Here is a 16,578-nt window from a genome sequence, read left to right on the forward strand (position 1 = left end):
ATATATCCAGCTGTGACCAAAGAAAATGCAAATTAAAGAAAATAATAGGAGCTTGTTTGGGTAATCCAGCAGCACCGAGTTGCATTTCCTGCTAGATTTGTGAATTAGGCTGCCATTTAAGCATCGCTCCATCAACCAAACACCTCCCAGCCCAAATCCTGTGGGAAGAAAATAAAGACCTCCACGGAACTTTTTTTTCTTCCTGCAATCCAAGGCTTGGGATTTAGGCTAGGATTTGTGCAGGCCTTTGGAAGGTGGAGCAAAATGGGCCAACAAGCCTTGATTCCTGTAGGAATATCCAAAAAGGCCCTTAGAAGTTTTTTATTTAAAAAATAGCTACTCTAATGACTCAAAATAATCATAATATGGTAATACTTGAGGTAGGAACAGTTTCAGAATCAACACATAAATTCCTGCCATCAAGTTTTGAAAACTAACTAGACATGATTCAACAAAGTATGCATATGAATCAGATCTCTAATTCAGGTTCACCAAATCCTAGTCTTAAACAAGCAAGGCTTCCTATTTTGGATATATTCTTCAGTTTGACTTTGATCCAAAGAACAGAATTTTAATTTTATTTTTTTATTTTTAGATTGATTCCTTTTCATCTCTTGGTAAGTAACAATTAGTGAACAATGATTTGCAGTTCAAGGATGGCATTAATAGAACAGAGAGAAATGTTAAAGCCTAATTCGTATTTGCGTCCCTTCCTCTATTTCTCCCTCCCTTATGATTTTACCTTCATGTGAATTATCATATATACATGCTTTCTATGTTGAAGGAGCAGCAGATGATGTTGTCAGGAGTACAATATAAAGCCAAATAATGCGCAACAAGGCAAAGTTCACCTTGACTTCATGGTTGCAAGATATGGATACATACAGATAACATCAAGTTAATAAGGGATCCTAGTCCTAGGGATTCAATCAAGGTAAAAGCAAGCTCATCAAAGCAGCGGCCTAGCACCTAGCCCGCCCCACCAAGTCCCCTGCTCTTTCCTGGATTTCAGGCAGTATGCTTAAGCCAGCAATTGGTGCTAAGAGCCTTTTTCTTTTTAGTAAACTTGATAATGTTTAAATATACTGTTCCAAAATAAGAAAAGGGATCACCAGTTTACAAAAAGAGCATGACTGCAGATACATAGATGCAGATACCTCTCATCATGCCAGAAAGAATTTGCATCCAACTCTGGTAGCACAAGTGTCGCATTCATGATTCTTGCAGCAACAACAGCATTACATATCTAAAAAAGTCCCGGTAGAGAAATCAGCATCTCATAACACGTCCTTGGGAATAAAAAAGAACTTGGCACTGATGCATTTGATGTGTCTGAAAACACCTTAAAAAACCATTAAGAAAATAGTGCATTGCACCAATTCAAAAAAGGATCATTGAAAATATTAAAGAATTTCATAACCAGACTACAACATGGCAGCAATGCTCGCATGAGTAAGTTCCATAATGTCCACATTGCCAAAATAAAGGAAAGTGTATCAAACATGTCTATTGACCTCTTTATAGGAGTTCCGCCACATGAAACTCCAAAATAAGTTGGAACAGCATATGGTGTTTCAAACTTTCAATACAGTTATAGCTATCCTATACTCCAGAAAAATGATACTGTGTTCTTATCTTCTGAGTAAAGACCATAAGTGAAAGGATTCAAGGGCTTCATGCCAAGGTTGCAAAAGAGATAGCAAAGCATATCTAGTCGTAAATTATAAATATTTCCTCATGTGTTTTCTCAGAAACTAGTTAATGAAGCAAATATGAAAGTTATTGGAAACGGTGCTTACCAGTTTATATTTACTTGAAAGAGGTTAGAAGGACTTTGGCTGGAACGAGCAAGTAATGTGGATTGTTTCCATATATTAGTGCATTGTTCTAAAAGGAGAGGTTTTCTATAATAGCATATCTAGATTTTCAAAATGGATTGAAGTAATGATGCATGGCAGTGCTTACCATGCAGCATGCACTATTGAAGCAAAAGACAAACACCGTAAAGTGGTGCGAACTGTTGTACTGATTGTGTCAGTTTATATCACACCATATTGGCTTGTATCAGGCCATGTCTGTTTGATATGCACAGACAAACTAAGAGAAACTGAAATGAGCCTAAGGCTTGGAAGCCTTTTTTGGGACTTCTTATTATGTTATGTTGGGTTCTGAAGGGTGGGGCGAGCTACTACACCAGACAGCACCACCCATTTTAGCCTCATGAGAACATCAATGACAAATCAATCTTGATTTTCATCTTATAAATTTAAGCTACTCCTTCAGGTAACAATAATTGTTTACCTCTTTGAAATTTCTTTGGAGAAGAATAAATATTAACCTTCTTTTAAATTTAAATAGATTAAATATGACACAACAACTATTTGTAGTAAATCACCTAAGTATATTGTGACTATATGATATTTTAAGCATATCAGATCCTTTTTTTTTAAATAATGCACTATTACGATAGTGCTGTATATGTGTTACGACTATATCACCTAACCATTGCAATTTCAGTTCCCAAATTGAACTAAACTAACACTCAGAATTTAATTCCATTTCAATCAAGTCAAACATATATGGAAACTTAAATCCGTTCCCAAAGTGATTGGATTCAAAACCAATCATTCACTTTCTATATCATGTTCCCTTCCCACCGCAATCTGCCATAGATTCACTATATATGGACGACTATTGTGAAGGAGGAAAAGGTTTAGATCCCTACCAGTTGTGATTGCCGCCGAGGGTGAGAGGCATATCATCGTGACACATGGCCCAAATTTAAGAGAGTAAGATTTATTGAATTCAAGTGGAATTTCTCACCAAACCAACTGGTTTGGTTCAAGTACTCCTATTAGGTGACCCAAAACTTGATAGACAGACCAAGCTGAGGAGTTGCCGAGTTGGAGGTCTAGAACTGACCATTCTCCATCCTTTCTTCCAATGACCCTTGGTTCCCTCAAATCCACTCATCTCCTTCCTCTGCTGCACCATCCTCGTCCTTGACACAATAGAGGTTTTTTAAAGGCAAGAGCTAGGACATTTTTCTATGGTCACAGACCTAAAGTGAAATTGTATGCCTCTTCAATGATTTTAGGAGGATGTTGCAAGTTCTCATTGGGAGCATCAAACAAGAAAAATAGGATTATGTACCCAAGAGGTAGGCATTTGTGATTTTTTTAAGAGAAAAAGAATTTGAGAGATAGAGTGTTAACTTCCCCACTATCTTGCTTCCTAAATTAAAGTAAAGATAAAATAAAGCTGGGGTTTCATTTACAAACAACAAGATTCATCTTTAAAAATGTTGCATCATCTAGCCCTAAGGAGTCCCTATTCTCCTTAATAGTCAGGTGGATTGAGACATGGATTGAGATGTTAATGATGAATGAGATAATAACAAAGATATTCATTCCATGACCAAGAGAATATTCTTATCGGGCAAAAAAATTGAATGATTTGTAATCTGATTTGACAACACAATAGGATAGAAATATAAGCTGACGGCATGGATGAGGGCATCAAGGTTGTCAATGTGGAACATGATGGATTCCGGTAGCTGGCAATGGCATATCACAGAGAATCTAGAGGCTCTTCTGTTTTATTTTGCTGACTTTTCTTTCATCTTTTTTTATCTATCCCTTCTCTTGAATTGTTTTTCATTAGTTATAGGTAATGGACATTAGAGGGGTGGATTGAAGAAGGAGATTGATGGGTTTTAGAGAACTAGCAGAAGGGAAAAGAAAGGGCCAGGAGGCAGAAGGCGGCGGGTTCTACACCTTCAGTTTCTCATAATTTAACCCACCTATCAGTTTTGTGGCTCACCTGATAAAATTTTATCAATCAAACTGATTTGGTTTCAAGGAGTTCAATAATTTTACTCACTTAAATCTGGGACATGTGTCTTAATGCTATGCCTCTCAACCTCGGTGGCGCTTGTAACTAGTGGCAATCTAAACCATTTCCTATGAAGAAAAATATGATAAAGTTATGTGCTGAATTGATCCCCCAAAAGAAAACTTGAGCCCAAACTCAAAGACAACTATTAACCGAGTTTGGATTCAAGTTTGGAGCTTACTAATTTTGATGAATCCAAACCTAGAATTGAAACTTGATTTGTGTCTTAATTGAGTTCGGATACAGCATGGAGCCAACCCAAGTCCAACTTGTTTATAACCCTAGATCTAGAAGAATCAAATATTTGATTGTTTGCAAGAAAATCCTTAAAACCTAGAAAGTTAACTAAACATGGAACCCATCATGCATGCAAAAAGAAGGGAGAAACAGTTAAAGTAAAAGAAATTTCATTAAGCTTCCTCAAAACCTTGGGATTGCCCTAACCATACTATATAGACCATAGGGACTTAAACTTTATGAAATATATATTTTACATGAACTAATGATACAACTCAATATGCTTCACCCTTGAAAAATCTTTACACATAATGCAAAAGACTTGTGTGCCTCACTACATGGCCGAACTCTGTACTCGAAGTTGGCCTAATTGGGTTTTTCCCAACATATCATAATTGTTAACAATAAAAGTTCGCAGGCACCACTCCACACAAAACCTGGAGTCCATTGGCCTCTTGTAAAATTCCCGTCTATTGAGACTTCCTTTATTGTGCATTCTATGTGCAAAAAACGGTTTCTAGCCGGGAAGGGGATAAATAAAGAACAAAAGTCATTCGATTCCCGATGAGCAGATGAGCCTTGACCTTTTGCTTGCCATAGAGAAAACAACGAAAGTAATCACATGAGCAATCCTGTCATAGCTCTTTCAAGTCATGATAATTTGGTCCAAGTAAGCTTGTTTGGTGCATCAAAGACATCCAAAAGATGCATCTCATCAAGGCAACCAAAAGTCGATATATTATAGCCAAAACTGACTCAAGAATCTTAAATATAAGACTCTAAAAAATATGGTTGTAATTAAGGTCCGCAATATCAATACAGGTACCGTATCGATCAATATCGTTCGGTACAATATAGTCAGTATGGTATGGTATGCAGCCCATATAGAGATAGCTCTCAATCTCTTTTTTTCTCACTTTTTATTAAGATCCTGAAACTAGACAGTATAGGTTGGTACAGTACGGTAAGCATTCCGATTTTAGACAAATACTAAACCGATACAAACCTGTTTGACTCATATACTAAACCGAACCTCAAACAGTACAGTCGATATGGGACGGTACGACATACCTTGGTTGTAATTGATATGGAAATAGGAATAAGATTGAAATTAAGTTCTAAACCTTAAGACTCATCTAATCTTTCAGTTTGTTAGGAGCCTTCTTGAGATTATTTTAAGATATCATTTTCTTAAAAATCATCGAAATACTAATACTAATAGCACATATATCCAAAAGCATATAGAGAATTTCTGCACTGGACTATGAAAAGCATCTCCATATCAACTAATCTTAAGGGCAGGACTGCAAGGGGACATTAGTATATCCACCACCAACACTACAGAAATCAAAACTCTCTTCTAGATTTTTCTAATAGAGTGCTGGTAGAGGTATGATAAAGCAATGAAAGCAATTGAGACAACTTTGTGGCATATTTATTACTTTAGAAGAGAGGGTCAACTGGTGTAGTTGGTATCTTTGGGGGTTAGTACCAAGGACCTAAGTTTGAGTCCCGCCCTCACCCATATGTGGGCTAGGATTTCTCCCATCCTAGTTCTCAAAAAAAAAAAAAAAAAAAAAAAAAAAAAAAGCTCTAGAACACATGACTAAGTTACCAGATTACGAAAAGGGTATATAAATGCAACATTACAACAAAGGCCAGAAACATAACAAAAATGAGAGGTATTTCAAAAATATGTATAGCAAAAGGAAAAGGTTTTAAGTTAGCCACCAGACATATCCTCAATTCTTTTCTAGCACAATATCAACAATTACTAACCGTTATGGTTTACCATATTTCGCTGCTAGAGTATCCAATTTTGCAAAACTAATTAAATAAGTTACCAAACACAATTTTTGCAAGGATATTCATGGAATTGGAAGCGTTTGGTTTGAAGGTAAAAACTAGGTTGCTTTTTCCTCAGTCTACAATGGCAAATTCAAGTTGCACCATCACGAATTGCTTCTAAGAGAATCTGCAGATTTTTGGGTTTCTAACTATACGATAGCCTCAAATTACTAAGTCATTCTTACAAACATCACACTTAAATTGATTACTCACTCAAGACACCTAAAACAGTTTTCAGTAGGCTTGTGTCATCAGATATTTACCATACTATGTGAGTTTGGCATCTTCTAGCACCTCTTCTCTGTTAAGGTTACACCAAAGGACATCTTGCAAGGGACGAGAAAGGTGTCACCCCAGCCACAAGTTTGGAAATAACAAGGGCCTAGCTCAGAAGGATGAGAGCATATTTCCATTCTCCACTTACACGGAAGGGGTATAAAAGTTAAGTTCTCATAAAACTTGACTTGAGCCACTATGAAGATGTATATGGCCCCATTCGACATTCTATTTAGAACGCCAAAAAGCGCATCTTGGAGAGCCAAAAGCCCTTTTAGGTGATTTTGGGTGTTCGGTAAAAAATTTCAAATAGCATTTTACTTCCTCCTAAAGCTGAAAAATGTCTACTAGTGTCAGCTCAAATTTGGATCTTTCGGGAGAAAGCTCTACCTGAGACCTATCGGGAAGCTATTTCCATTTTAATAAGAATTCCACAGATGAAAATACCCATGGAATATAATAACAACATAATATAATGCAATAATATAATTATAATGTATTAATATTATAATATAATACTATTATGATATAATATAAAATGCTAACCTTATTATATTATACAATATATCTATAAAATATAAAGTAATATATAACATTAACATAATAATATTATTTTATATATTATAATTATAAATTGTAATATATTATTTATGTTAATTTCTATAATTATATTATAATATATTTTATATTTTATGTTATACATAAATTATTCATTATATATTATTTAGATTAAGATATCAAATAAATAATTTATGAATTAAGAATACTTTATAATAATAATTTTTGATGGTACAAACTATGAGATAATTGAAAGTGCTATGCAACGTCCTTTATTATGATTTTCTGATACTAAAAGCACTTTCTTGGTTACTAACTAGAATATTAAAGTTCCACAACACTTCAGAAATATAGTTGCCAAATAGCAAACAACTTTTTATTAAAAGCTCTACTGCCCAAAGCTTTACAGAAGCTTTACAGATAAAAGCTCTACTATCAATAGTAACGCTAAACGGGGCTTATAGCTTATCATATAAAAGTTAAGGGATCTTAAACTATTATCTTTTAGTATATTATTTATTCTTACCGGCTATCATATGCAATTGTTAAGTTGATGTCTACTTTTCTACAAAAAATTAAAAAGTACAGGAGTCTAATTTTCAATATTCTTGTTTACCTTCTAGATTCAAGTCTTTACCCATCTAGTAGTCCCACCGCCGCTCAATGATGCGATGTACTCCTGAACATACGTCGGATCTACATTCTTGATTTGAATCTTTGTTATCTCCATCATATGATACAAGAAGCCCATCTGGAGGTACCTCTCTCTGTCCATGGCTCGAAACACTTCATACAATGGTCTGATAGCCATCACTATCTTCTCGGCCAGCTGCCAGAATTTCTACCTCGTCACCAAATTTTCGACAGTACTCTCTTTAGTGTCGGCCCTCAAAAATCTACATTTCTGTCACTCGGAACTAACAAATATCTGACGTAGAGTACTTACCTCTCAAGAAGGCTATCAAGTGCAATGTAGTTGATAGCAAACCATGTGACTTCTGATCTCAAAATCTCTCTTTCTGTATATCTTCTCATCAGTGAAAAGACCATATATGGTTATAAATATATTTATGATGGTTTGCGTTGTCTTCACTATTTGTTGCACCTTACGAATCTTTACAATGTCCATCAACATAAGGTGGATACAATATGCAACACATGCGGTCCAGAAAATATCTCTCTGATGGCCTTATATTGTGGCCTATTATCAAGGATGACATACACGACATTCTCCTCTCCTACCTAATCAATCACCTCCTCCATCAATTTGAGAATGTGCATAACATCATGCACCTGATCAGAAGTATCAACCAACTTGTGGAAGAAAGTCTTCATATCACAATATGTCAATAAGTTGATAATGCTCCGTCTGGTAGGACCGATCCACCCATCATACATCATAGTCAGTCTATATGTGGGCCACTTGCTCTTGTATGAGGCAATCCACTTATCTAGTTACTTATTATTGTCAAAAAGCTCACTGTATATGTCATTCGGTCCTGGAGGATCTACACCAAGACCAACAGCCTATATAGAGCAAATGGCGATCTACAGTATGTATTATCTGCCACATTCACTAGAATGTGGCTGAAGTGGAACCAAAATTCAATAACTTGCCACATATTCTTCTTTTTATCCTTCAATATTGTGTCAATCCACTGTTGCTTCAAATTCTTATTGGAAAAAGCATGTGTATCTAAATCAAGAATGGTGGCTCCTGATGGAATCTTCCTCTCCTTGCCGCAGTCCACCTTCGCCTTTTTGGAAACCCTCTCCTTCACTGCTCTAAAATCAGCAAAGTTCTTCATCAACCGTCGAATCTTCTGTAGGTATTTTTGGCACATAAATACGTCAGGATGACCACCAGCCAAGTGTTGATTCAACCTAGTTATCCCTCCTTTAAATTCTGTGTTGCACCAATTGCACTTTCGATTATACCAACCCGAGAGAATTTGCCCATGATCCTAACTAATGTCATGCTCTGGCTTCTTTTTTTTGATGGTTCCATTCTTGCAGATTTATCAAGTACATCAATTTATTAATTATTTAAAAATATCAAAATTTTATTACGATAAATTTTTATTTCAAAAAATACAACTGATTTATCTAATACATAATACTAATTTTTCATATTTTATTTATTTATATATTTTTACTATTTTTAAATTAAAAAATATATTTAAATACCATAAATTCAGAAAAATATGTTTTTTTACTTCAAAAAATACTTCTAAAATATGTATTACATACTACTAATCTTTCATAATTTTTGGTATTAATTATATATTTTAATTATTTTTAAAATTTAAAAATAATTTTTAAATAAAAATATTTTAAAAAATTAATTTCAGCTCTGATCCATGTAGAATCCAACAATGCATGGTACATATATTTTTCTAGACGCATGGGCATGCATCAAAAGCTGCATATTTCTCAATTTTTTTCAAATTTAAGCTTAGGCCACTATGCGCATAATCGCATCAAAACTTAAATAAATGGATACCAAATTTTGCTAAATAGTATCTTGCATGCCCCTAAATACCCTTCTAATTTTATATTTTTTGAATTTTATTTTTTTATTTTTTTAATTTTTTAATCCAAAAATATATTTTTAATTTTCAAAAATTATATATAATCCAAAAAAAATTAATTTTTATGTCATCATGTAGATCATCCATAAATATACAATATCATAAATCAAGCCAAAATCAAAAATTTTGACATGACCTTTCCTTATTTTGCAAATTTCAAGCTATTTTTTGGAGCCCAAAAAAATAAAAAAAATGGATAGGAGAGAGGAAGAACATCTTATTTAGGCTTGGAACTTCCTTCAATCGTGTTGAATCGATATGATTTTTGCTGGAAAAAGGGAGAGACGTTTAGAGAATAGCATAAACGTTGGGAAGGCCTGAGAAACTCCTCAGGCCTTCCGAACATCTTCTTATAACAAAAGAGGAAAAGAGGGAGAGGACCAATTCTGAACCGGCCCAACTCGGTGCGAACCGTCAACATTGGAAAGGCCCGAGAAACTTTTCAGGCCTTTCCAACATCTTCTTATAACAAAAGAAGGAAAGGGGGAGGAGGGTCAATTCCAAACCGGCCCGATCCGGTTCCGACCAATTTGAGATCGGTTTCAGCCGGTTCGGGACCAGTCCCGAATTTAATAGCCGAACCAACCTGATCCCCCACCAGGTCAACTCAATATAGGCCAAATCGGACAGTTCGGTCCGATTCGGCCAACCTTGTTTGAAGCACTATTTCCATAAGATTGCATAAATGCATATTGATTATGACATCCAAAATATAAAAAGACACAAGGCATGTCGGGAAACTTCATAGACTTGGCATTTGGAAGCCTGATGGGTTACATCACCCAACTTCAACAAACTTTCCATAACATGCAGTGCATTTCACTAACATATTCTAAAAAATTGTTAACAATTATTGCATTTTTATTAATTTATTATTGCATGCATATATCATTTATTTTCTCGAGTGCAGTCATATAAAATTTTGTGCACTCATACTAAGTTGAGTAGGATAATCAAGTCACTCCCCCCCACTGCCACTTTCCAAAAAGAAAAAAAAAGCTCTTAAGGATGCCCAAAAGATCACTAGAAAGTATGGTGCCGAATTTTGGTTTTGGACCCGTTATGGGTAGCCTCAAAGCTACAATGTATCTGGTACCAAGTTAATAAGTGCAGATAGTTTCAAAAGTTCTCATCTAGTTTCAAGTAGATCGGGGGAAACTATAGGCATCTAGAAAACAGTTAAAAATTATACCCCCTTCAATTGAATGGTGAACATGAGGTCTCATTTGGCTCCTGTACAAGGACTTACAGGGTTACATCAGCAAGAATTTGGGTTTTCATTATTGCATCAACAAGCAAAGATGATGAACTTTCAAAAAGAAGTAAAATTTAATTACCAAAAAAAAGAGGTAAAATGTTGTTTGTCTAAGCTTCATTATACATTTATACTAGACAAGGAAATTGAGCTCAATATATGGAGGTTTACATGCATTCAATTGTTGAATGTGATTGACTAATCTGAACTAAATTATTACTAAATCTTAGCAAAAAGTGGATTTAAAAAAAAAAAACACTTTTTTGCCTAAAAAAGATGGGTTATTTTTTTTGCAGAATGATACATGATTAGGCATCCCCAAAGATTTTGTGCCTGAATCCTAGTATGAAACCTGTGGCAGTCTAAACAAATGTGTATCAGATATTCAAAATATATCTATCGAATATTCAAAAATTGTGTACCGGATATTCAAAATATGTGTATCGGATGTTCAGAAAATGTCTATCAGATGTTTAGTAAATGTTTATCACCCATCTTATACTTAGACTTAGCAGCAAAATCATCCCAGAATCTTTAAATGTGAATTATTCTGCAAAAAGAAAAAATATAACCAGACCATTTCTGCAAAATCAATAATAACATGGATTTTTATGCAAAATTTTCTAGCCAGAAAGATTTCCTAAAGGCCTCACTAATATAACTCATTAATTAAGCAGGTGGGGTCCAATCCAACTCAAACAAAAGGGAATAAATTTACTAGGTATCTTAAACCCACAAATAGACCATCATGAACAATTTTGATGAAGATTATATTGATACAACATATTTCAGAAATACGATTGCTCGGTGATTTACATGTTTCTCTGACCCTGTGATCCACACAATGCTAGATGTGTTAGAAAGCTCATTTGGATATCTTTCCAATAAGCATAAGCCTCAGCTTACACTTCATATTATATCTAATGAGGCAATCTATTATTTCTGGCTGCTTTAGGAATCTTAATTTGGGCATTTGATGTTTTTCTGCTATCACATCAGCTCCCCTTTGTCAACACTCAACAGTCTTAACAAACTTAACATCTTGAGCTTCATGTGTTAGATTTTTTTTTCATACTTTGTTATTCTTCCCCCGTCGTAACCATTTTAGATAGCTTATCAAAAACAAACAGGAACAATTAAAAAAGCAAAAACAAAAACATCTACATACTCTTATGCTCCGCTGTCCAATAGCTATGGTTCTGCATAGGTGGCACCAACCCTTGATAGAGTTAAAATTGCTTTTTATTGCATATGGCCAAGCCTGTATATTTGGGCAATATGGACCCTTCAAAATGCATTAAATATCCTAGGTTCATTTGCAAATACATAAGACTGGTTAAAAATGAAGTGGTCATGTGAACATTCCAGAAGAATGGCAACATCAATTTATTACTTTTCAACTTTTCCAGTCTTTTATCTAAAATTTCAAGATATAAAACACACCAAATTTTGCAGGTATCTTGTTTAATTTGTGCTTTCTCAACTATACGATCGCTTGGCAGCCCAAGTATTTTCTTGTAGTTAGACATGACTGAACGTTTTGTTCTTCTCATTGTCACCTTTAAAAACTATCAACTATGCTCCTTCTTCATCAATTAACAACAATAAAGAGACAACCAAACTGTTAAAGTTATAAAGGACTACCAATAAAAAAAATAGCTGCTGTTTTAAGTCATTACTGACATGCAGGATAAGATATACGCATATTTCTCAACATTTACCTATTGCAATATGTATCAAGACTTAACATCATCACAAAGGCAGCATGGTTTGCAAATAAGAGAATGTCACAACCAAAATTATTCTTCATACCGCACTTCGCTGTTGATTCAAGCCACCATTGCAACGCACTCGTAAATAGCCATTACTCTCATTTGGAGGAGCTAGAACATTTACATTATAAAAGAGACTTGAGATTCATCATCATAAGGTCAAAGTAATTCAGTACAGAACTAAATATAATCGCAAATCTAGTTATAAGAACTGTTTAGGAAGATGCCGAAATTACGTACGATGCCAATATGATCGTGGAGCAGACGAGGATCTCCAACCACCAGAATCAGCAGTTCTCCAAAGCTTATTTACATCAACATCCTTCAAGCATGTCGATGAAAGATATTAGAACAAAGAACTGACACAACCAAAAGAGTTCAAGAAAACTGTACAAGTACATTGGCATAGCAAGGACATTATTTATATAATTACAAGCTATATTGATGATCATATACATGAAGCAGAGGCCAGTAAAGCATCAGGCCAAGGTAATACTATTGTAACTTCAGTAAACATCAGAGATGCTAAAACAATGCATTAAATCTTCTAGGGATTTAAAAGAACTGAATCTGTAAAGCATGAAACCAAAACAGAATTTAACATATGCAAAATGATGATTTAACATAAATAACTTTGGTGCATCAATATGTACCAAATTCACACACCCAAAAACAAGATAAAAGAAATTAGAAGCCATGGCCCCATGGTTGTGATCATTACCTGGTGAAAAAAAGCTTGCAGGTGTATCAATTTCTGGTCTATTTTCTATGTATACTAAGCTTAATCTGGATCCCATCTCAGCAATCAACATAAAAAGGATTGGAAGAGCAATGTTGCAAGGACCTTTCTGGACCAAGCTACAAGGAAATACTGCAGCAGGCCATCACTAGATATATGCAGATGCTAACAATATTCGCATCAAACACTTTCAAGTTCATTAACTACTTATGTATAATTGGTATTAGTGATGTATAATAAGTATTAGTTGTGTGGCAGTGAATTGAAAGCCCATTTTCCAAGGGAAGAACAAAAGAAACACATTGATTTCCTTCCCATTTCAACAAATCACTTCCTGTTTATGGATTCCTGTTAAGTTTCGTTCATATCAAGGGTTTAAAAAGCAGCAACAGTATGAGGGTGGTTGAGGCACTACATAGTACATCTGCAATATGCAGATGCATATACAGGTTCCTACACACTTAACATTCTAAAAATATTTATAAATAAATAGAATCCAATAACATTAGGTCAAAAGTGAGAAATAAGTAATATTTCATAAAAATGAGCAAATATATGCATATGCTTCCACCCTTATTTAAGAGCTTATTTTAGTATAGTATGATGTGTTTGCCTAAAAAGATAACAATATTTTTGTATGAACTATGCTCAAATTCAAGTAGTCAAATGCATTAGACAAATTTTTGAACCAAGGTTCGCCATCTCGGTATTGAACCCCATACCAATACCATTGCATTATAGTGTCAATACACTCGCTACGGGTCCAGTTTGGCGTACCGTGTATCGGTACGCTTTCCATACCGCATACCGGTTCAATACCAATATAGTACGGTATGGTCGATACACATCAGTACCAACCGGTATGACAAACCTTATTATACACTGTCAAATAATGAACCAAACAAGCAACAAGGATGCGAGACATGTAACTAAATTCAAAGTACGTAGGTAATAAACAAATGTAGTATTAAGCTACTAATTCTCAAAAGGACACTTGGAAGTCAATCACTCCTCCATCATCATCACAGTCCATATGTCTCTAGGCCGCATATGTTAGCCACTTGGGCCTACGTGGGCATTTGATGGCTTATCATGTGGCCTAGCCCCAATATGCATACATAGATGGGATATATTGCTGCATGAAGAACACTGGATCTAATGAAGCTTTCCCACTTTCGACATACTTACGAACTACATTGCTTGCTTTCCTTGCTATGGTGCATGATCTGTAAGGCTTGGTTTCTCAAATGCTTGTCAGTGATAAGCGTCATTTTACAGCATGAGAATTTCCCAAGTCTCACCACATATCTACATTTGTAAACAATTAATTCTCGCCCACAAAAATATCAATGCCACGGGTCTTTCCATTCAACTTCGGAGGGTGGGATTGAGACAGCTCTAAGGTGGGAAGAGTTCAAATCAAAGCTAGGTAGCTCGAGTGAAAAAGATTTTAATTACAGCTTGCATCATTAAAGGATTCCCAATTCTTTAGTAGGGGAAGACCCTTATTAAATAACTTAGCTCGAACGTCCAGAGTAAGATGCTTAATCCATGCCATCCCTTTCAGCCTTAAAAAGTGGTACACCTTGCTCTCTAGAACTCCGATCAAGGTACAAATAGTGATCACATCTTTGGAAGGAAACAATCATTCCTTTGACTTACCAACAAAAAAGACAACAAATGGTACAACTACATATTTTTGGAAATGTTCCATACACGAGCAATTAAGGAAAACATAGAAGAGAAATGAAATCTAAACTCTGGGCTTCCACCAAATCCTAACCCAATCTTTTCACCAGTCACATTCCCAATGTTCAATTCAAGAACCACAACATCTAGAAAACAATCCAGGATCGAAGAAATCTAACCTCCACCTGATTAGAGGGGCGGGTGACCCCGATCATCGAGAATAGAGACAGAGTACAGATCAGAAGAGCGAGCACGGCGATCCCTAGCCTCCCCGGGAACGCCTTCATCCCCCCGCCGAGCTGCTTCAGCTGCCTCGCCCCCCCTCTCCGTCCCCAAACCTCTCCACCCCTGAAAGAACTGAAAAAATCAAAAAAACAAAAAAATCACTAAAAATGCTTGAATTCACGAAGAAAAAAGGGAGCGGGAAACAATTGGCGGTGGAAATGGAGATCGAGGGTACCTCCTCATCATTTAACGAAACGGGTTCTTCGAAGTTTTGGTAGTCGAGGATTTGGATTTCAAGAGGTGGGAGGACAAACCCTGGAAGGCGAGCTCTCAGTAGCTGGCGAGCAGATCCGGACGCGGACTCTTCTTATATCGTGGAGAAGAGTAACGAGAGAGAGCGTGGTATGAAAGGTGGTGGTCCAGGATAACCCGTTCGTACGCCGCGGGAACGCGTAACGCCGGTGGACCTCGGGGAAGACTGTGGAGTGGTACAAGATCCGCTACAACCCAAATTTGTAGGAATCCCTTACAATCGGTGTGGCAGATCAGGATAGGAGAAGGATTCGAACTAGAGAGTGTATGCATAAAATTATCTAAGCGGACAATGGAATCTTCCGTCAAAATTGTGTTATAACACATCTAGTCCGTTCATGACGACGCCGTAAATGGACGAGAAGGATTTACCTGATGGGAGACCATGGTTTCCGCGAGGGAAAAATAAAAATATTAAAAACAAAAAGTTGGAGATGCCATGTGAGCGCTCTACATCCCCGATTAAGCTTCTTTCTTTTTCTTTTTCTTTTTCTTTTTCTTTTTTTTTTTTTGGCTAAGACGAATGTAGCATATATTACGAGTACAAATATTGCTAAGAAAGTAAAAAAATAATAGGTTCTGAAGCGCATAAGATAATCCTCCCTTCTTCAGCCAAAGAGCATCCCTGGAGTGGGATACCCTTTTTTTCGTACATAATATATTTTTTGCTCAAATATTAATATTTTACATTTTTTTATGTAGACGGATCTGATTTTTTATGTATATTTTAAATATAATTTTTATCTCTTTGAGAACCAAATGTGCATTGACTTTTTGGTCATTATTAACTTTGCTCAGGTGGGAGGTCTCTCAATAAATTTGATGTTGGTAATATCAAAGATATATTAGTTATAAAAAAATTGTAGGTATTTGAGTGAGTGGTAATGATAGGAATTGATGTGAGAGAAAAAGTGTTTTTGTTGTTTCAAGAATGTTCTATAATTGCCCATTGGTTAGTTTTCTTTTTGGATGACTACCCCTAAATCATCTATTTGGTAACGGTGCATATTGTTTTTTTTTCTTTATTAAATTTATCTTTTAGTTTATAATAAGTGCTTTGTAAAGGAAAGGATAAGCATGGGAGTATGTTAATAGTAAGTAAAAATGTTGCCATTACCTATAATATTCCTGTTGTAAAATCATTATGCATACTATAGCATTTTTATAAAGAAACTAATGTGA

General features: G+C 35.5%; 1 protein-coding gene across 4 annotated transcripts in view; it reads right to left on the reverse strand.

Moving 5' to 3' along the window:
* Positions 1–15,571, reverse strand: part of LOC103721476 (O-fucosyltransferase 1-like) — a 37,124-nt gene extending 21,553 nt beyond the window's left edge. For 2 of the 4 annotated variants that reach the window (XM_039130993.2, XM_088709779.2), the window contains exons 1-5: positions 15,320–15,571; positions 15,039–15,216; positions 12,672–12,753; positions 12,472–12,542; positions 1,158–1,246 (exon numbers count right to left, since the gene is read on the reverse strand). In XM_039130993.2, the coding sequence (XP_038986921.1) occupies positions 1,158–1,246; positions 12,472–12,542; positions 12,672–12,753; positions 15,039–15,216; positions 15,320–15,330 (431 nt within the window). In that variant the 5' untranslated portion in view covers positions 15,331–15,571. The remainder of the gene's footprint in view (positions 1–1,157; positions 1,247–12,471; positions 12,543–12,671; positions 12,754–15,038; positions 15,217–15,319) is intronic. The other 2 variants (XM_039130994.2, XM_039130995.2) reach the window with 2 other exon arrangements.
* Between the last annotated feature and the right edge of the window lie 1,007 nt (positions 15,572–16,578).

Source organism: Phoenix dactylifera, chromosome 13, assembly GCF_051530095.1.
Source record: "Phoenix dactylifera cultivar Ajwa chromosome 13, Ajwa_hap1_PhDact_Kaust_v1.1, whole genome shotgun sequence".
Lineage (NCBI taxonomy): Eukaryota > Viridiplantae > Streptophyta > Magnoliopsida > Arecales > Arecaceae > Phoenix > Phoenix dactylifera.